At 42.7% G+C, this 20473-nt stretch overlaps 2 protein-coding genes across 6 annotated transcripts in view; both read right to left on the bottom strand.

The window, feature by feature from the left end:
* Positions 1 to 6966, bottom strand: part of pla2r1 (phospholipase A2 receptor 1) — a 31581-nt gene extending 24615 nt beyond the window's left edge. Inside the window, exons 1-9 of one of the 3 annotated variants that reach the window (XM_026164697.1) lie at positions 6167 to 6928; positions 4689 to 5069; positions 4431 to 4604; positions 4131 to 4295; positions 3575 to 3688; positions 3089 to 3235; positions 2389 to 2583; positions 2122 to 2285; positions 1612 to 1722 (exon numbers count right to left, since the gene is read on the bottom strand). In XM_026164697.1, coding sequence (XP_026020482.1) covers positions 1612 to 1722; positions 2122 to 2285; positions 2389 to 2583; positions 3089 to 3235; positions 3575 to 3688; positions 4131 to 4295; positions 4431 to 4604; positions 4689 to 5069; positions 6167 to 6314 — 1599 coding nt within the window. In that variant the 5' untranslated portion in view covers positions 6315 to 6928. Of the gene's footprint in view, positions 1 to 1611; positions 1723 to 2121; positions 2286 to 2388; positions 2584 to 3088; positions 3236 to 3574; positions 3689 to 4130; positions 4605 to 4688; positions 5070 to 6166 lie in introns of all 3 variants that reach the window. The other 2 variants (XM_026164707.1, XM_026164690.1) reach the window with 2 other exon arrangements.
* A 569-nt stretch (positions 6967 to 7535) lies between these two features.
* On the bottom strand, positions 7536 to 20473 carry itgb6 (integrin, beta 6). Of its 3 annotated transcripts, XM_026164729.1 has the most exons (16): positions 20251 to 20473; positions 18207 to 18276; positions 17803 to 17885; positions 17426 to 17624; positions 17080 to 17326; positions 16782 to 16947; positions 16520 to 16681; positions 16286 to 16381; positions 15944 to 16033; positions 14611 to 14745; positions 12599 to 13013; positions 12289 to 12511; positions 11718 to 11812; positions 9691 to 9807; positions 9442 to 9608; positions 7536 to 8079 (listed from the first exon to the last, which is right to left on the bottom strand). In XM_026164729.1, exons 2-16 carry the CDS (start codon positions 18259 to 18261, stop codon positions 7981 to 7983), a joined length of 2349 nt encoding a protein of 782 aa, XP_026020514.1. In that variant the 5' UTR covers positions 18262 to 18276; positions 20251 to 20473; the 3' UTR covers positions 7536 to 7980. The 3 variants fall into 3 exon arrangements, with proteins under 3 accessions (XP_026020514.1, XP_026020505.1, XP_026020523.1); XM_026164720.1 differs by lacking the exon at positions 20251 to 20473 and having other exon boundaries at positions 18207 to 18462; XM_026164738.1 differs by lacking the exon at positions 20251 to 20473 and having other exon boundaries at positions 17803 to 17882; positions 18207 to 18462.

The following is a 20473-nucleotide window of genomic DNA, read 5'->3' as shown; positions in this document are numbered from 1 at the left end:
TTATCGAGTCTGTTGGCATTTGCAACCCTTAACCTGCTGGCCCAGCATGCACCAGCATAGAGGACAGCACTGACCACAACTGACTTGTAAAAAATCCTGAGCATTGTCAGACAGATGTTAAAAGACCTCAGCCGCCTCCGAAAATAGAGACGACTCTGGCCCTTCCAGTAGAGCGCAGTGGTGTTTTTAACCCAGTCCAGTTTATTATCTATGTGTAATCTGAGGTATTTATAGTCCTCTACAATGTCCACATCGACCCCTGGATTGAAACAGGGGTCAAGGGTTTCCTGGTCCGCCTGAAGTCCACAATCAATTCTTTGGTCCAACACGCAGACTGCTTCTTTTAGCAATATAGTGTAACTAATACTGGCTGATAAATAAGTCAAACGATATGTCTTTATCATTCTGTATAATACGATAATTTTTAATTCTACAACTGTAGAACTTAATTCTACATACCATAATAGACCCATTTCTGTAATATACTTACATATCTATATTATTGCTAATATATTGTAATATATCTATCTCATGGCTAAAGCACTTCTGGATGGATGCAGACTGCATTTCGTTGCCCTGTACCTGTGCATGTGCAATGACAATAAAGTTGAATTCTATTCTATTCTATTTATTAAAGCACTCAACAATCATATTTCTGCCTTATAAAAATCGCACTTAAGCCAGTTATGTTAAATAAAATATCCTTTTGACATAACTGCTAAAACTCACCTGTTACATCTGTTCTAACATGATAATACTGTAATAATATGCATATCAGCAAGAATACACGCCTGTGCGTGTGCGTGTGTGTGTAATGTGGTGAGCGTGCTTGGACAAGAGGTGAGAAAACCCCCACATCCCCCCCCCGTCGCTCCTGTTTCCTGTCTAGTTTGTTTTGATTCTTTAAATATTGTCAGAAAAATTCACAGACTACTCGAGCATGTCCACTGATACTGTGTCATCGGGGTAATTTCTGGCCTCCTGTTTCAGGGCATGAAGCACCCTGATGACTCAGGAGTCTGATATTCCTTTGAACACAGTCAAGGAGCAACATGCATGCCAGACAACACGTCAGAGGTTGAATGAGTCAGCTAATTGTGCATTTGAAGGAGCAGAATGCCCAGAAATTGAACCACAGCAGACATGTGGCACTTTCTAACGCAAGTCCTGATCTCTGTGGAGCTATTTTAATGCTACACAGCACACAATATGCCTGAAAAACTAGAAATAAGTTGTTTTTTTAGTGTCAAGTTTCTCATCAGAATGAAAAAAATCTAAATACTTAAATATTACATATTAATATTAATTTTTACAATGTTCACTATATAGCTATTTTTTTCTGTAAAAAAGCAATACTTTCATGTTTGAAAGTAAAGACAAGTACCATAATGATTCAGTTCTAACCCCAAGTCTTGTAGATGTTTCTTTTGATTTCTCAGCTTTGCCCTGCTGCGAGTAAATGTTTATCGGAGGTCGTTTTAGTGTCATGCCGTCATATAATGTGACAAAGTTTAAAGCTCACATATTGCCAAAAGATGACTTCTTATATCTTGCTCAAAGAAATCGCACATTTGAACTTGTGTGTGTTTGGGGGTATTCTTGTTTCCCTACCTCAGGACAGCCCTCATCCCAGGTTCCGTGGTGCTGAACGCCATTCTGGCTCTCTCTTCTGCACACAGCAGCCAGTCGCTCGTCACATGACGCTAGCAGCCAGTTGCCACTCTGTGAAAGATGTGTTCAAAGATGATGCGTTCCGTGATGAATGCATTCAAACATTATAAAGTGATTAACCCTGACATAATTAGATGGTTAATTTATTAGCTAATTGACAGAGAATAAATTGGCGGCTATTTCTGTAGCTTATTAATCACGAGTCCATTAAAACCTGCTTTAATGGAGTCTGATGGAAATGCATTCAGCTACTGAAAAATGAGATTGGCACTTTTCCTGGTAATAGATTAGGGTGAAATATCCTTTGTTCAACTGTTGGTAATAATAAAAGGCTAGAAGTGGGCATATTTAACATTTCATTTAATGAGATGTTTGTTTGTTTTTTAAACGGGCAGCTTAATCAGAAATGTAAATACTGCAGCGTTCTTACACCAACACAGGGTTTCCCACCTTCCTGTCCACTTTGGTACACAGTGTTCCATCCGTCAGGTTATGAAGAGGGTGATACTGGTGCCAGAGAGTGAGAGTTACTGGTGAGCCATCAGACCACTCTACAGCTGGCAATAACGCCTGTTTCCAAAGTCCAATCCACACCTCTGTACTCCCCCCAGAATCTGTCAAATATGAGGACACACACACACACACGCCGCAGAATTTAGCATTTAGGGTGGATAACAAACACAGCACGAAATATCTGGATTGCATAACACTCCTTACAGTTAGCCAGGAGGTTGACCAGCATTTCCACCTCAGACAAGGAGTGGATGCTGGTGAGATTTGCCCCGTAAGAATGACATTCCTGAGAAGACTCCTCCCAGCTTCCCGCTTCTGCTTCTGGCAGCACTCGGTAGCAAAAACCATTGTGAGGCCACCAGCCATCCGCACACTCGGTATCGATATACTGCCAGTTCTCTGCAAAGGGAGAGGAGACATAAGCCAGACCAGAATATTCAAAGCTGCAGACATTATTTTTGGTCTAGCTGCCAAAAGCGCAACACAGAGGAAGGCCAAAGGTTCGGCCCCCAGGTGCAGTGCAGCTGCCCAGTCACGTTCTAAGGGCATATTCACACTGGACGCAGCTGCCTTGTACTGAGCTCGAGCACGACTGTTTCCTGTCCACATTCCTCCCCTGGCTTGCACTCTCACTGCCCTATACTTTTTTTTAAATTTCTTACTTAAAAAAGCAGTATTTACAGATGCAGCTATGGCTGTGGAAACATCTGAGATCCATGTCGGGGCATGGATAGAGTCATGTGCCAGAGTCCAGCTGAACTGCAGCTGGTCTTACCCTCACAACTCAAACAAACTGGATTTTGGGGGTTCAGATATGTGAGGGCACAGCACAGCACAGATACCTCCAAGGATGCAGAGAGGTCTCCAATATGTTTGTGTCTCCTGCGCGTTAACATGTTCTCACCTAGTGGCTCAGCTCCACGCGTGTCGTTAGGTGTCTTCTTGCAGATGTAAGGCAGAGCAGATTCACAGGATAGACTCTGCCAGTGACCCTCGAATCCTGAGTACACCCCACACTGTTTATTGTCCTGTAGCGGGCTGGCTGGGAGATCTGACGGGCACAAATGGTAAAAAAGCTTTGTTGGCTTTATTTCCTCATCAGTTACACAAGTTAAAGTTTTGCAGCTAGACATATTTAAACATTAAAGTGTTAAGATGGAGGGATGTTTAAGTCCTGACAGAGCTGTCGATGTACATCAGATGAAAAGGCTATTTTAGATGAAACTTCTATAACATAGGTTTTATAAAATAAGTCTTTTATGCTTCATGATAAAATGACTTCTTTTTTGCCTTTGTTGGAGAGGCATTTCTAATATTCTCATTAGTGAAAATGTGGGGTACTTTTTAAATTTCCCTCTCACTTGGTCCTGGATAAACCAGTAGTCAGTACCTGTGGTGAAATTCACCAGTGACAGAGGGGCTCCGTCAGACCACCCCCATCCATGCCCATCCTTAATGTGGTTCAGCCCAGTCCACACCATCGCCCCAACGCTCGCCATTCGATCTACCACAAGATGCAAACACAGAAAAGTGTTGTAGTAGTTCTTAAAATACACTTCGGACATAACTGAATATACACTCATGGGACACTTTTTTAGGTACACCGGTTTAGCTGCTTGTTAATGCAAATATCTAATCAGCCAATCACATGGCAGCGACTCAATGCATGTAGACGTGCACATGCTCACGAGGATAATTAGAATGGGGAAGAAAGGTAGTTTAACGAGAATGTATGGATGAAAATGCCTTTGTGATTCCACAGGTCAGCAGAGAATGATAAGACTGCTTTGAGCTCATAGGAAGGCAAGAGTAACGCAGGTAACTGCAACAAAGGTATGCAGAAGAGCATCTCTGAATGCACAACACTACAGCAGCAGAAGACCACGCTGGGTGGCACTCATCCTAGATAAAAACAGTTTTAGTGTCTTTTTTAACATGTGCGGTACCTCTGATATACTTGTGCTCTCCCAGGCTGGTGATGCTGAGCAAATTTCCACCTTGGGCCTGGCAGGTAGACAGCGCCTGACTCCAGGTTTGGATAGTGTACAGGTTGAACTGGTAACATGCGCGCAACTCCTGGTTTGACTCCCAGAAGTGCTCACAACCGGAAACTATGAAAAAACAGACAAATGAAAACTGATAAGCACAAAGGTAAAGTGACGAAGATAACATGAGCACGCAGCAACAACGGCCTGTGATGACTTGTCTTCCTTTCTTGCACTGGTGCGTCTGTGTGTCTGGTTTACCTTGCACTGGACAGAAACCCCATCTTTCGCCTTTATCGTAGCGAGAGGTGGCTGAGCACCACAGAAGGTGGTCCTCACGCCCCTCAGTAGTACACTCAGAGTACCATTGGTTGTTGTATTTAAAAGGAAAGGCACAAGGCATTCCATGTGCATTCCCCAACAAAGTGTGGATATCTGTAAACAAAACATGCCAAGTTTCACTTGATGTCAGAAATATCTTGTGCAGACAAGGCACACAGGAAGTTTTGGGTTGTTTACCTTCATATGGATATGAGCAGGGACCCTCTCTGGGAGTGTTGTACCTCTTCCACTGATGGTAAATGTTTTTCTTTACCGCCACTAAACCTCGAACCACAGTCACCCTCCACTGGGACGCTCCATACAGCGTGTTTCCGCTGCAGCGCCACCACAGCACGGGGAGGGACACATCGCACTCGAACATCCCGAGGGGCTGCGTCGAGTCGGAAATGTTGAGGCCCAGGCACGCGCTGGTGCCCAGATTGAAGAGACGATGCTGGGAGACCCACTTCCACAGCATGCGGCGCGTCGGACGCTCGCAGTCCTCCAGCACTAGTTTCGAGCGATTTGCTGAGATGCACTGCTTCAGCGGCTCACTCTCCAGGATAAACAGACCTTTCTCTGGTAGGAAGTGATTGAAAACGGGGCAATGTGGGGCAATTCATGTGAACGTGTGCCGTAAACAACAGGGAATGCATTCAGCTTCAGAGATCAAAAAGTAAAGTACAAAGACATGCTTTTCCGCATTTCCATATCTGACGGAGCAATATTCAAGCTCGAGGAAGGCCTTGTGTTTAGAAACAAATCATGGTCTTTTGTAACTGGATACTCAAACAAAGAGAGAGGATGATTCCAAGCAGCGGAGATGAAAAGAGTGTGAATGAATCATCTCTTCCTGCATCTTGCTAGTTTGTACAGACAAAGAAAATCAGCATTATATGTTACCGGATCTAAAACAAATAACTAAAATTGTTCGGTGAGAATTTACATGGCTCAATTGGTTTAAAAAAAAAAGATGCTGGTGTGCACATCCATCACCAAAAGGGCATTTTCAGTGTCCAGATATTCTTCCTCTGCGTTTTTAATGTGCACACTGTATTTGATTGCATTCTGGACGAGAACATGGGCTGATCTGAACAAAAGTAAACAAACTGTGGTTGCTGCTCATAACTTTCCTTACAGTTCAGTAAGTTGCAGATATTTTTGACTAACTCGTCGTTTAAACATGCCCAGATCTTCACCTTTAAGAAGCTGGATATGCCAATATGATGCAAAGCTCTCTAAAACGCGGGGATGTAAGATGGCGAAAGATGGAGAAAATCAGCAGTCTCACACATGCAAAGGTGAATGTTTGACATTTTCCCAGAATAACCCAACTGCTTATCACTCGAATGACTCACTGGCCTATTGTGCTCATAATAAACAGACTGCATGCTCACATGCACACACACACACACACACACACGGGGGAGAATTGAGAAAAAAAACAGCAAGAAATGTGAGCCTGGTGCAGCTGTGGGGTTCAAACTGTGGTCCACAGACCTCTATTCAGACCTGAGGAGAGTTTAGGTGAGTCTTTAGATCACCCCCTCCATGCACAATTCCCTGATGTTAAACAACATCTTCATGAAATATGAAAAAAGGGAACTACTACATGCGTTATGCGTCCCATCATGTAGGCAATTAAACTTCTACTAAGGGACCAGCTGGTAACTTACTGTAAAACTCCACGAGCTGTTTTTTCTCCAGGACTTCATCGTCCTCGTCTTCAGTGACACACACACAGCCTTTCGCCAACAACACAGTCACGCAAATAATCGCCAGAACAGGCGCGGAGTCCACGCAGCGGTACAACTGGATGAACATTTCGACAGCGGGATGCAGCGTTGGAGAGCCAATGTCCGCACATTCCGAAGATCAGAGGCGCAGGGGGTGTTTGGGGGGTTTCTTTTTTTTCCCTTCTTCTTTCTTTCTTTCCTCCCCTCGTACAAAAACTTCCTCCGTCGAGTCTGGTTTTTCAGCGGGGAAACAGCGACGTCACGTCTGACGGAGGAGCCGCTGCTGTCCGGCCTGAAAGCTGCATTCCTGCCGCTCAGGACTGTTTTCGCTGGGGCAGAGCCACAAGTCTGTATTTAGACTTGACCGAAGAAAAAAACAGACAGAGGGCAGACAGACAGTTTGTCTGTAAGCTGTGTAAAGTACATGACTGTGAACAGACTGCTCTCAGGTAAACTACACACAGCAAACTGTAGCCTACAGCTGTGTCATGTCTGGGACAGGCACTCAGATATCAACAAGTACTCTGGAGTTAGGCTATGCTAAGAAAATCTATCTTTCATATTGCCTCTGTTATGTATATTTAGAGTTAACAAAAGACTTTGTATGCTTGTCACAATGTGTAATGCCTCCAACACATATAACACGTAAAAAAACAAAAAACAAAATTAAGCGTACAGGTTTTGGTGTGACCTGTAAAGGTACACAACTTTGGAATAGCTAAAAACAACAGCACTTGCGCTAAAATATGTCTTATACTGCACCTTGTATGGCAAGGATCTCTCAAAAGTTTTAACAACTCTCTATGTGAAGTTTATGGTATTATTTTTTTTGTGCCACTCTCTGGATGTATTGGATTAGTGTTATTTTTATGATAGGATTCCTCTGGCAATTTTAGGATATTGAGTCATTTATGTTGGGATTCACGTATATCTTATTTGCGCTGAATCCTCCTCTGTTCCAGCCCCGTTCCCCATTCCCTCATCCCTATGAAACCTGCTCCTTTATACTAAGTTAAAGGTTGTGTGTGAAAGGAATTTCCCATCTGTGGGGATAAATAAAGCACCCTAGCTTATTGCAATTTCAGTCAGATTTGCAAACAAGTAATCAAACTGACACACATTGAATAAAGGGCCTTAGTATCCAGGGCAAGTTGCCTTGTTAAAAAATGGAAACCCTGAGCACTGTGTGATCCCACTGTAAGCAAAATAAATTTTAAATTTTGTTTCTTGCAGGTAAATCAAATCAGTCTGCTCACTCTTTGTGAGAACTGTGTTGTAACCTGCAATTAAAACCCAAATTGCAGAGGAGTCATTTCAAAAATGCCAAATCCAACTTTAATTATGTGCCACATACCATTAAAAAAAAAAACTCAGAACAACAGTTATTAAAATTAAAGGCTCAGCCTTGTTTTACAGTAAAACAATCGACACATTATTACCAAAAAAACATCTCTTACACCTGTATATTTATACATTTTCATTCAGTAGTAGATCACTTGTAGTGTAGACTTCTCCTTTACCAAGTTGCAAGTTGCAGTACATGTAGGGCCATGCAATAGAAATGTCCAGTGTTTGACAGTACAGTGCACTTCTACAGCAGCAAATTCATCTCGCAGTGTTTGTCTGTTCACAGTGTTGTCTACTGTGCTAGGACATCTCTGAATTAACACAGGGATTCGTACAAAAACTATTCTCTGTCTCATACACACACAAAGTCACACACTTAAGTGCACTCAGACGCATCCAGTTCGTCATCAGTAGTGATTCATTGTGATAGTCTTTTCTTTCTGTGCATTTTTATAAGTTACATTTCTGTATGTAGATGTTGAGCTCCTGAACAGAGGGTTGGTCCCCTGAAAGAAAACAAAGAAAGAACACAATGACGTTTAGATTTTTACAGATGCCACAGAAAGACCAAAACCAACAACACACTAGTCCTGTAAACCTTCCAAACTGCCTGAAGCTCATTTGGCCCAAATCAGAAATCTCAGTGAGCTTGTTTAATGTTAAAGTTAATGATAGCACAGTTTAAAAAAAGACTGAACAAGTATGGAAGGGTTGCAGTAGAAGCCTCTTTTTCTCTCTAAAAAGAACACGGCAGCACAGTTTAGGTTTGCAAAGTTGCATGTGAACAAACCACACGATTTCTGGAACAATGTCCTGTGGACAGATGAGACCAAAGTGCAGATGTTTGGCTGTAATGCACGGCACCACATTTGGAAAAAACAACAACACAGAATATCAGCACAAACACCTCATACCAACTGTCAAACAATGTGGTGGAGGGGTGATGATTTGGTCTCGGTTTGCAGTCGCAGGACCGGGGCACCTTGCAGTCATTGGGTCCACCATGAACTCTTCTGTATACCAAAGTGTTCTAGAGTCAGATGTGATGCCATCTCTCTGACAGCTAAAGTTTCAGAGAGATGGCCCAAGTAGATCAGTAAATCTACAACAGAATGGCTGAAACCAAAGTCCAGACCTCGACCTGCCTGAAATGCTGTTACAGTAACTTTTCAATTCTATTCTATTCTATTTTATTTATATAGTGCGAAATCACAACACCAGTCACCTCAAGGTGCTTTATATTGTAAAGTAGACCCTACAATACAACACAGAAAACCCCAACAATCACACGATACCCTATGAGCAAGGCGACAATGGAAAGGATAAACTCCCTTTTAGCAGGAAGAAACCTCCAGCAGAACCAGGCTCAGGGAGGGGCGGCCCCAACCTGCCGCGACCGGTTGGGGTGAAGGGAGGAAGATAAGACAAAAGACATGCTGTGGAAGAGAGCCGGAGATTAATAATAACTAATGATTAAACCCAGAGACGTGTATAAACACATAGAGAGTGGAAAAGGTGACTGTGCATTAATGAATACCTACAAGCCCCAATGACCTGAAGCACAGTTGTAAAAAACAGTGGGCAAAAATTCCACCGCAACAATCTTAGAGACTGATAAAGTCACACAGAATTTTTTTCTCTATTTGTTGCTGCCAAAGGTGTTTCTACAAGCTACCGAGTCACGGGATGTATGTCAGTGAATATTAGTGGGAACAGTTTAGTTATGAGAGACACCTCGCCATCAGACTTTGTCCACCCTTTTGAATATCTAATGAATGTCTAATACATTATTTTGCTTTTTAATTATTCATCTGAGCCCAACAAAAAGATATTAGAAAGAATAAAAGCGAAGTCATCCACGGTCTTACCGACTGCCAGTTTGCCTTTGCCCTCTCAGCCTCAAACTTGGCCACCTCCTTTTGGTCATGGACTGACACCAACACCTTCCACACACCCAGCAGGATCAGGCCGATACAGACGACAGAAAGGGAGACCCCGAGAAGAATCATGGGGATGTTGGGTGGCTCTGGACATCCTGAGACAGGACATGAGAGCGAGATGAGACTTGCACCGGGAGTATCTTTCACTTTAGTCGTCTACGTTGGTGTCAAGCTTACCGTACATCTGCAGATCATAGGCAGTGGTGTCCGTCTCACCTTCCACCACTTTAAATGACGCCCAGCACTCATTCTTCATCATAAACGTGCACGACATAGAAGGACTCTTGTCATAATCTGTGAGGAAATGTGAACATACATATCCATAAGGTAAGGCTATCATCTTCCCTTTGACATTGTGCTGAGAATGTCAGATGATATACTCTGCTCTGTTGTGCTGTCAGTGTGACTTCATTATCTAAGACTAGAATCTGGTGTGTGTGGACCGAACCATTGTGTTTCACATCTGAAGCTTGAAAATCTTCTGTGATAATCAGATATGCCTCTCAGCTTGCACAAGTACAGCGGCTTTAAAATCAACTCCTCTACAAAGGAAGACCAGGTTCTTTGGCTATTCACAGGCACCATAATAGCTTTGCCTGTACAACAAGGTAAATAATATGTTCCCCATTGTTCCACACTGCCCAAAAGGACATGGATGGCGTTGTGTTAGAGAGGGGGGGTGCAGACTTCACAGAGACACCCGAGTCAATGGAGGTCAGCATTCCTCCAAAGCAGCGACCCTGGCTGAAACTTAGCAGGCCTCTGTGTTGATAGCACCACCATGAATAAGAACCCTTGCAGGACAGGGAGGCAAAAACTTGATGTTATTTGATTTTAATATATTTTGCTTGGTTTTAAGGAGTTGCTACATTTTAGCACATTTAAAAAAAGCTATTTTAAATATTTTGCTCCTGGCCATTCTTCAAAATATGTCATATATGTTTTGAAGGTTTTCTTTCATTAATTACTATTTACCCACTAAGGGGCGTTAACCTGCATAGACTTAAAACCTGCATGAGATCCAGTATCTCTTGGTGGCAGTTAAAAACCAGCTTTATTTGATTGATTTAAATCAATACCAGTAACTAAGGATTGTTAACATGCATAGACTTGAAACATTCGTTGACAGTTGCAAGCAGGTCCTGTTTTGCAAATTCTTCCTTGTGAACATCATACAAGAGAGTCTGATATACAGATTTAGGTGTCAAATTGCCGTTTACCCCACAGCGAGTTTGTGAACATGAATTGCAAAAAGTAACCAAACAGAAGTGAAAAAGCAATTTCTCTCAACAGTCAACAGGCTGTCCTTCTAGCTGTGGATTCACACAGTTTTCATACCGTCGCTTGCAGTGTATTGTACTATCAGGCCAGAGAGACCTGTGGATTTAAAGGTGTCACAGGACTCAAACAAATGAAGGTCAAGGTCAAATGCTTAGTCAACCTAGGTACTCATATCCCCCAAGGCCTAGTATATTGTTGTGAAGTTTGAAGATGATCCATAAAAAATTGTGGGTGATAGTTTTTACTGATTTTCACATTTTGAGTGACCTTGACCCGATTTTCAACAAAATGAAATCAGTTCAAGCTGTTACTGGCATCTACAATCACAAAAAAATATTTGAAAATGATATCTTGAAAACTGTGGACACTAGGCTGCTTACATCCTCCTTCTCTTTGGGGGAGAGAATAATTGTTTTGTGTTACTGAACCAGGAATACCTGGAAGGCCTAAATACCAGCTAGCTCTTTCTGATGTAACACCCTGAAAAGGCAGGACTGGGTTTTTTAGCCACACCACCTGCTCAACTTGCCAGATTAGTCTCACTGTGACTTTGTCCTTTTGTCTGAAATGCAAGTCAAACTGTTTGGTCATCATTTTTGACTCAGTGGAGGAGTGATCTAAAAATAACAGTAGTCTTGAAAACCTTTGCGGGGCTTTCCAACAAGATAACATTGAATAAGGAAGGGCCGAACTTAAAGCAGATATGGTTTTATGACTTTTATAGCCAGAGTTAGAAAATGTATCGATTGCACCTTGTAGAGCGACATTACTAGAGACAAATGGGAAGGTTTGTAGGTGGTGATTTAGTGATTTACCCCATTAGGTAAGTAAGTTTAGTTTAGGTTACGGTTAGAGTTCAGTGAGTTAGACTAAGAAGCTGAATGAAAGTAAAGTAACAACAGGTAAGTTAGGGAATCCTTTACCTCCTGTTGTATTGATGGAAATTGTAGTAGCGCTGCACCTTTGATCACATGACTCAGCATCATCCTGATCTTGAAGATGGCACTCTACACAGGTCCTAGTGTTGAAATGAGCAGGAAAACGAAAGGTTAAGATGATGCAGCAAGCATTTCTTGAGGCTTCAATCACTGACATGGGGCGAAAGGAGAAATCACAGTTGTGGTCACTTATCAGCTTTTTTCCCAAGGCTTCTCTCACTCTCTATCACGGGTTCCCCCCCTCCACAGTAAGAGTAGTATCAAATGGTCCTGGCCCTGACAGCTGCTTTACAATGAAGAAAGGAAATCTCTCAATGCTGTGTTGGGGACATTAGTATCTTTTGAAGTTACATGGAAGGTGTAGACACATGTGAACAACAGGACCAGAACCTGATATGCCTGAACTCCAAAGAGCAGACAGATCACGCGGTGCAAGGAGACGATATCTTGTATCTCTGAGGTAAAGAAATACCAATCACCGAGGTGACGCTGACAAAATACTCGACATTACACCCTCGTTCGGCTGAAAGAAGCGATGGAATGAGTGCGCTCTCACCTTGCAGATGTACAGGAGCTTCCACAGGTTGGACACTTCTCACACTTGTCCCCAGATGCTCCGGGTACAGTGCAGACACAGTGGCCACATACACATTTCCCCCTGCCGCTGCAAAGTGAGCCATCCTTAGATGTGCACGCCTCCATGCTGGTGCTGCAGTTACAGTACTGCCCTTTCCATCCGTGTTCACAAACACACTCTCCGCAGTCGCACACTCCATGGCCTACAAACAAGAAATCTTCATTTATAATAAAAGGCTTTCCACAAAAACACATGAATAAGTCAGAAGCATTCGCATGAAGTTACTCACCTCCGCAGAGCTCCCCACGGAAGAGAACACAGGAGTAATTGTCACACTCGCAGTAGGGACCGTAGATGCGCCCAAAACTGGATGCATGACACACACACTGTCCACAGTAGCACTGCCCCTGACCACTGCATATTTCAGACTGATTGTTTGCGAGGCAGTTGCTCAACAAAGTGCTCTCCTCATTGCATTCGCACTGCGCTCCCAGGAAGCCCGGCTGACATATGCACACGCCGCACTGGAAAACCCCCTGGCCTTCAGTGCACTGGCTGCTGTCTGACTTTGGAGGCTCACAGTCACAGGAACAAAGGGACTGCACTTCTATCTCCAAACTGTCCTGAAGGCCTACAGGTCTGAGGGAAAAGTGCCGAACTCCTGACAGGCATCCCAGAAGCTCCACAGACACATTGAACACTACCTGAGGAGCAAAAACAAGGAGGGCATCAAATTAAGATCAAACTAAGAACAGACTGCAAATATTCTGCCTGCGAAAAGTCAGCGCTATTAATCCCCACAGCAACGCCATTGATAATTGGGGGCTTTTTCATCTGTTTTAGACAGCACAGCTAAGAGAGAGAGGAAAAACTTCGGATTTGAACCAGCTAAACAAGATCATTAAGCCCTGATGTTGGTGAAAGTAAGTAAACTAGTTCCTCCGTTCTTCTTCTTCTTTCAGCTGCTTCCTTTAGGGGTCGCCACAGCAGATCACCTATCTCCATTTCACGTATCTGTAGCATCGCCCTCTGTTACACCAACCTTCTGCATGTCCTCCTTCACTACATCCATGAATCTTCTGTCATCTTCCTATGTTCCTCCATCTTTAACTTTGTCCAATATATCCACCATCCCTCCTCTGCACATGCCCCCGGAGGAAGCCACCCGAGGGATTGATGAAGTCTTATCTAATCTAAGTTCTTATCCTGTCCTAGCGTGTTTTATGCATTTGTGTTTTGACAGACAAACTGGTTGATTTTTTTTCTCTCTCAGAAATATTGTCTGATCTATCAGTTACAAGTGCTAAAGCCTCAAATTCACCAGGTCTCCCTCTAATCAACATTAGTCTCTGACAAAAAACAACTTAAAAATTTCCAGATTTACACAACACATTCCTATCTGACCCAATCCAAACAATTCTTCAGGTACAACTAAGGCATGAATGTTGACGAGGCAGAGTGCACGTTGTGTTATTTTTCACCTGTCAGTCTGTGTATAGATTTTTTTTTTACATACTTTTACAAGTTTATAAACCACTGCAGGTCTTGCAAAGTTCTCTGCATACACTAAAATTAAGCTTTTACTGTTGTAGTGAAAGACCGAACACAGAAAGACCTAACACTCTTGAGCTGTTAGGACTGTCTGTGTGTTAGAATAGTCTTTTGTCCCTTCCATTATTTAGTTTCACAGGCGTAACAACAACAGAACAAACACAGCATCCCATTCTCTCTCTGACACACGCTCCAAGTGCAAAAAATAGCATACAATAATAATCGATACTCTTAGTATAATTCCAGCGTTTTGATCAGCACCATGGACAACATCCGGGGTCAGATGTCATGGGAATGAACGCTAACACTATTTTCTTCAGCTAAGCTCCCACAAACTCAAAACAGATTTAGCCTTGTTTCAGTTCGTGAGGAAAAATGTACACTGCATAAAAGCTAGGCTTTGATTCACAAGACAGAACCATGGGCATAGTGGAACTCCTATAGTATGTCCACTTCATCATAACACCATGATTATGAGCTTCCAGTATACTTTAGAGGAGAGGGCCCTCCTACCTTCAGGACCCAGGGATGATGCCCTCCTGATGCCTTGTGAGAATTAATGCCTTTGTTTAGTTTCCTTTAAGCTTTTAACTTTTGTTCACATTTAATCTTAAATATCTACATTTTTTATGTTATGTTTGGTGTTTCACTAGAATTGTTAATAACTGTTCTTGTCTGATGAGATAGTTTAATGAAAGGCACTTCAAAAAATTTTAAAAAATGAAGCAATTTGTAACAACAGCAACTCACCGTCTCTCCTGGTTTGATGTTGGAGCAGCGTTTTAGATCAGGGAGGATAGTTCCATTAGGGCAAACGGTTGTGAAAGACATGTGCAGCTCCTTCGTGGCTCCAAGGACCTCTAGTTCAATCTCTGAGCGAAGTTCCTGGAAAACAGATTATGTGTATTGTGAGCCATATGAGAACACAATGGGCAGCACACCTCGGTACTGATCAGGTTTCTCCTTCAAAAAAAGCAAAAAAAAAAAAAAAGCAAAACTAAGTTAACTAAAATCAAATCAGATTTTCCTTTTGTTCAGTCAAGATGAAGTGGGATTTCCAGCGCTGTCAGATGAATTATACTTTTCACCCTGCATTGACCTGACCTGACACCTCATGTCTAATTCTTTTTTGGGGGGGTGAGTCAGCATCCCAGGTGCGCTGCACTGTATAAAGCACCTGAAGAAAGTGTGACAGCTAACCTCAGCTTGAGAAAATAGTGTGCTTGACTGACTAATGAACTCTGTAACGGCCCGTCTGACTGCTAACAGAGGGCATATTGTGTGCTTCCTGGCTTTAGTGTTGGTAAGGAAGAAGAAAACCGGAGCACTTATGGGATACACCCAGCTGAGGATGGATTAAGTAGATAAAACGCATCTAAAGAGACTTCGCTGTTACTCATCAGAATTACAGGTGAGTGCAAGTACTCATCACCTGTGCAGTATCACTAAATAGTCCCCTGTTTGCACTGCGTTCCAGTTAAGCACCACATCTACAATCACTGTGATGACAGGGACTCTGCTAGTGCGGCAGAGACTAAATGTGGGTTTAAATGACGCAACCGATGAAGTAATTAGAGGACTGCACAACTACCAGTCATCGCCGCCAAGGGGGATTTACAAAACGACGCACGGTGGATGAGATGGGCAGAACGAAAACGACCAAGAGTGAGGAAAAAAGAGGCAGTGTGCGGGAGAGGGAGGGGAAGTTTAGAGCAAATCAGATTTGGAGGGGGCGAGGAGATGAAACGGTTGGGACAAGCAGAAACATGCTGGCCAACATGCTGATGCAGAGTGTTGGGAGGTAGAGGGGAAAATGTGATAGAAGAAAGAATAAAAGAAGGAAAAGAAATAATAACAAAGGGGTGGAGAAAATAAAAATAGTAACATACCAGTTTGCTATAGATACATTTTCGTGCCTGCACCATTAAATATTACTTGATTTTAAAAAAAAATTGTCTTATGACTTTTACACACACACACACACACACACACACACACACACACACACACACACACACACACACACACAAAGCCACACATCCACTCTGCCAGCACATCCTGATTATCAGGCCCTTTTATTTACTTTGTATGCTGTTACAATCAGTTCCAGGATGTTCCGCGAGTCTTTCGCCACGACTCCAACAGTGGCACCAGGTATGAGCTCTGCATAGTTCTAAGAGACACAGAAAACAAAACAAAAAAAACAGATAAACAGTAATGTCACTGTTACAAATACGGGAAGCTCATCACCACACATCTTCCCTAAAAGAACAGTACGAAAAGGAGTGTGGAAGAGAAACGGGGCCAGTTGTAACAAGTTGAATGCAACTCAGAAGATAAATATGCTAACCTCACAAACACTTGTGTTATTCAGCTCTCTAGTTTGATCTCTTCTAACAGGGAAAAAAAACTAGGGAGCTGTTACCATGTAGTTGTCTTTCTGGTCTTCTGTCACTGCAAATATCAGCAAGATGTTGTTGTCCACCAGCTTATCAATCAGCTGACCAAGAGTTGGATATTCCTGAAAAAAAAAAGGTTACATTTCTAAGAGGTTTCAGGTGATTATTTACCATGAGTTACCACAGTGTTAGAGGAGAAAGCCAAATAATAATGAAAAATAATAATCCTAGATGAATCAAATGATAAAATCAGGTTTTACATGCACTGTGGACTTTGAGTATTCATTGTTGGCATCCAGGTGACACTGCCCGTCATTGGGAATCACAATACCGGCCAGCCTGCTGTCCATCCCGAAGTGTGAGTTGCCATCGCTGACAAACACCAGCAAACGCATGGAGTCGTTCCTCCAGCCGATCTTGTCCTAGCAGGAGACACACAGCTGCTCTGAAAAAAACAGTTGGCGAGGTGGCGTCACAAACGAACGGCCGGCATCTTTGGAACCTTGAAATGGGAAATGTTACCCCACAAACGGCTGCTTGCATGATGGCGTCGAAACCACACTCCGTGTCGTCAATGTTTGCAGATATATGCTGCACGGCGATTATCTCGTTGAACTTGCTGGTGTTGCTCGTCAGAGACAAGACGTGCTTGTAGCCAAACGTCGGTAAGCAGGTGTTGTCTATACGGCTGTAATGTAACAAGACATTAAAAGCGAGCGTTAGAAGAGTAAGAGTGTCAGATTTACAAGATCAGAGCATTTTAAAAAAACAAAAAGAAACAAACTTCTACTCATGTTTAGATTTTTATTTTAATGTAAACCTGCACGGGTTGGCCAGTTCTTCTTCTGTGATCTTGATGAAGGGCAACAAGGGTTTCTCCACAAAAGAGCCAAAGCCCATTCGAAATTTACTCGTGAGCTTCGCCATTTCTTTTGATAAAGTAGAGCCCAAGTCTTTGATCATCTTCAGATCGTCGATCATGGATGCTGACAGGTCCATCAGGTAGTACATGTCCACAGGATAGTCCTCTTTGTGTTGAACCTTCACCTGGAAGGTCACCTCACTGCCTGTGCGAGAAACAAAATCAGGCCACGTTTTATCTCTCTGAACTCAAAAAACTGCTTCAGAAGACAAATCGTCACTTCAGAAGATGTCCGACTGCATACCAGGTCGGAGCTTGAGGGACATTTTTTGAGGGAATATCTGTGTGCTATTAGTGCTGCCCATCTTCTTCCCAAGTGGCTGATCCTGGAGGATCTGGTGTTTGGAAACAGGGAACTGCAGCAGGTCCCTGGCACATCCCTTTTCCAGTAAGACATCCAGTGTGTCACATCTTTGTGTGACTGAAAACCAGTCTGTGAAATTCTGACAAACAAAGGGGAACATGTGACAAGTAGCAACCTCAGTTTGCAGGCTGTTTTACAGCAGGCCATAAAGATTATTACTTTGTCATCAGCGTCATCATGTAAATCAAACACGAGAAGATATTTTGCAAAAAATCACTTCACTTTAAATGTGACTGTCTTCTCGTATAGCTGCTCACCTCCTGTGTGCACCAGGCGCACTGGGGGCTGAGTTGCAGACAGTCGTCACAAGTCACAGTACTGCCGGCTGAACACAAACCTGCTGCACAGCAGATAAACAGGTAAGGGTTGTCAGCACAGACCAGAGTCCAACACTAGAAAAAGTCTGCATTTATGGTGTCATTTTTATTTACTTATTGATATGATTATTTTAATCTGTGTGTTTATTCTAATCCTTAGTAGTAGTAAATGTGTAGTCCAGTGTAGTAAATGTAACATAATTCTTGGTTTCAAATTTTAATACCTTCTCACAATAAAACATCCCAACCACTCTTCAGTGCCAAGACAGCATTGTTGACTTGCTCTTGAGTGACTACTACTTTGCAAATGAGCTTTTAAAAAGAAAGCCAGGACTTCAGCTTACCCTCCACGGCGTTGATCCAGTACCGGAGAATCAGGCTCAGCAGTAGAAGCCCCATGAGTCCGTGAGGTTACTGGTTGATAAGAAACACAAGGTGAATGTTTCAGGTTATTTCATAGCGCGTTAACAGGAGAGAAGCCTATCCAGCGTCATGGCTCCTCTCTTCAGCCAAACGTAGGCTACAATAAGAGAGGAGTTTGCTTTCCACCACCTGGATAGAGGAGGAGGAGGAGGAGGTGAGGGGCTGCCTCTACCTGCCCTGCCTTTTTAAGTCAACTTCCGTCCAGGTGAGAACGCGAGGCGGGCGCGAGGAGAAAACAAACCGCAAGCAAACCGCTAGCTGATGTCTCCCCTTCTTATTTAGCTGTTCGTTAATGAATCAGGTTTGTTCCCACCGTCTGTGTCTGTGTATTAGTAAGGAATAAGATAGGAAATAGGAATTCTTAGTTAAAAGTAACGTGAAGCCAAAAATAAACGGCATTGCAAATAAATTAATAGGTAAATAAAAATATTAAAAAGGCCTATTTTTCTCCTAGAAATAATTAGCTTATTATTTCAAGCTAAATGCGTACTTCCCCTTTAATATCAGGAGGTAAAATCTTACAGGACATCACAGATTCAGGCGTGACAAATGTGTAATTGAATGTCTTTTCTACTTTAAAAAAAATATATATATATATGTATATAAAGTAGGTAAAATTAGCTCCACCTTGCATCAGCTACAGTGTTTCTGTAGTATGAATGGCCTTTAAAAAATAGTCGTGTTTGTGTTATGTAAGTGTGAGTGACTTTCTTGTTAAGGCTAGATTGCTTGTAAATTTGAAACTGAAGTAAAAGTACAACATTCTGTTCTAATGAAGCATTAAATGTGGCTTAATACTTCATATTAAGCTATGCCATTTTGTTATGAGCTAATGATAGCAAACTAGTGTTGCTTTTGAATGTACTCTCTTTCTCTCTGTTAGGCCATCCCCTTGAAGTCTCTGTGCTTTTAAAAATGTTGTTGTTCTCTGTGAGGCCCTGGCGGCGCACCTTGTCACTCTGGATTTGAAATATGAGATTGTTTATACCCTCATTACAATGCTGCTACAGTGTAATAGGCTAGAATTAAGCTACAGCCAAATGGGATCGCTGAAATTGTGTGTGGAGAGGAATAATAAAGTGCAGACAGGGCACGCCATGAGCAAATAAATCCTTCAAAACTCTATTCTGTGGGCTCTATAACAGAAGTTATGTTAATATTTAACACAGCGACTCAGAGAACATGAGTCAGTGTCACTGTCTCACAAGAATTTTCCAGCTTGACGATTAACTCACGATGAAAACCAGGCCTATCGCAAGATATGAAATATGATCAGTGTGTGTGTGTGTGTGTGTAATAGAAGGGGAGGAGGGGTGTGGCTGAGTAGGTGTTGAACTATTGACAGCTGCAGTGCAGATATCCCCGCATGTCCTAAGTTAGAGGAATCTCACAATTCAGCACCACACCCCTTCTGAATCTGTGAGACCCATCTGCCACCCCGAGTTAAACCCCACCTCCACTCCTCTTACAGCAAACCCTCTCACCCCTTAATGCCTCTTCTCCTTTTGTCTTTCATTGGCTCTCTTCTCCCAAGTTCTTTGTGTTGTGATCCATATTTTCCAGTAGCCTCTGCCATTTAATTCATGCCTCCTTCAGCTTAATTCTTCCCTTGTCTCACACTTCACTCCTCTCCTCTGAATTCCTCAACATGATGCAGTCCAACACCACTTTTGTAGCCTGTCATGTCCTGCTGTTTGTCCTGTGTGAGAGGTGTACTGCAGCATCACTGCCTCTGCACCTCACCTCGCTGTCTCATGTCTCAAAATGACTTTAAAACCTGTAGCCCTTCACTAGCATTTCAGAGATATTCAGGCTTTTTAAACCCAGTGGGACTCTTTAAACCACAAAGTAGCATTCTCAATGAGTATCAGGCCAATCAATATTTACAAATTCAGAGATCTTGTTCCCCTATCTCTCTTCTCTCAGCATTATACGCAAGTGTAATGCTGCAGTGAGCCGACTCACCTTCAAGGCTGTCCTCTGATAACATGCTGTCCCGTCTCAGTCTTTCTTCCTTGACATCAAGTGAAAAATGGAGAGAAGTGGAGAAGCATCAGCCCAGCACATTCAGTCCTATTGTATCCCAGCAATTGGCAGAGTAACAGTAAACCTATTGTAACGGCGCCCTTTATGAAGCATGGCGCTAGGATGACCCTGCTGCCCATGCTCCTTGGCTCATGTGTGTGTG

This window comes from Astatotilapia calliptera, chromosome 1 (genome assembly GCF_900246225.1).
Source record: "Astatotilapia calliptera chromosome 1, fAstCal1.2, whole genome shotgun sequence".
Lineage (NCBI taxonomy): Eukaryota > Metazoa > Chordata > Actinopteri > Cichliformes > Cichlidae > Astatotilapia > Astatotilapia calliptera.
Note: the sequence above shows the minus strand (reverse complement) of the source record. Positions and strands in the feature narration are given on the sequence as shown.

Coding starts and splice junctions, on each gene's coding strand:
- itgb6 (XM_026164729.1), bottom strand. CDS start 18,261: ATGGGGCTTCTACTGCTGAGCCTGATTCTCCGGTACTGGATCAACGCC. Junction 16,034..16,285: donor ACCAGAAAGACAACTACATG/GTAACAGCTCCC, acceptor TGTGTCTCTTAG/AACTATGCAGAGCTCATACC. Junction 8,080..9,441: donor CAAAGGCAAACTGGCAGTCG/GTAAGACCGTGG, acceptor GTTTTCTTTCAG/GGGACCAACCCTCTGTTCAG.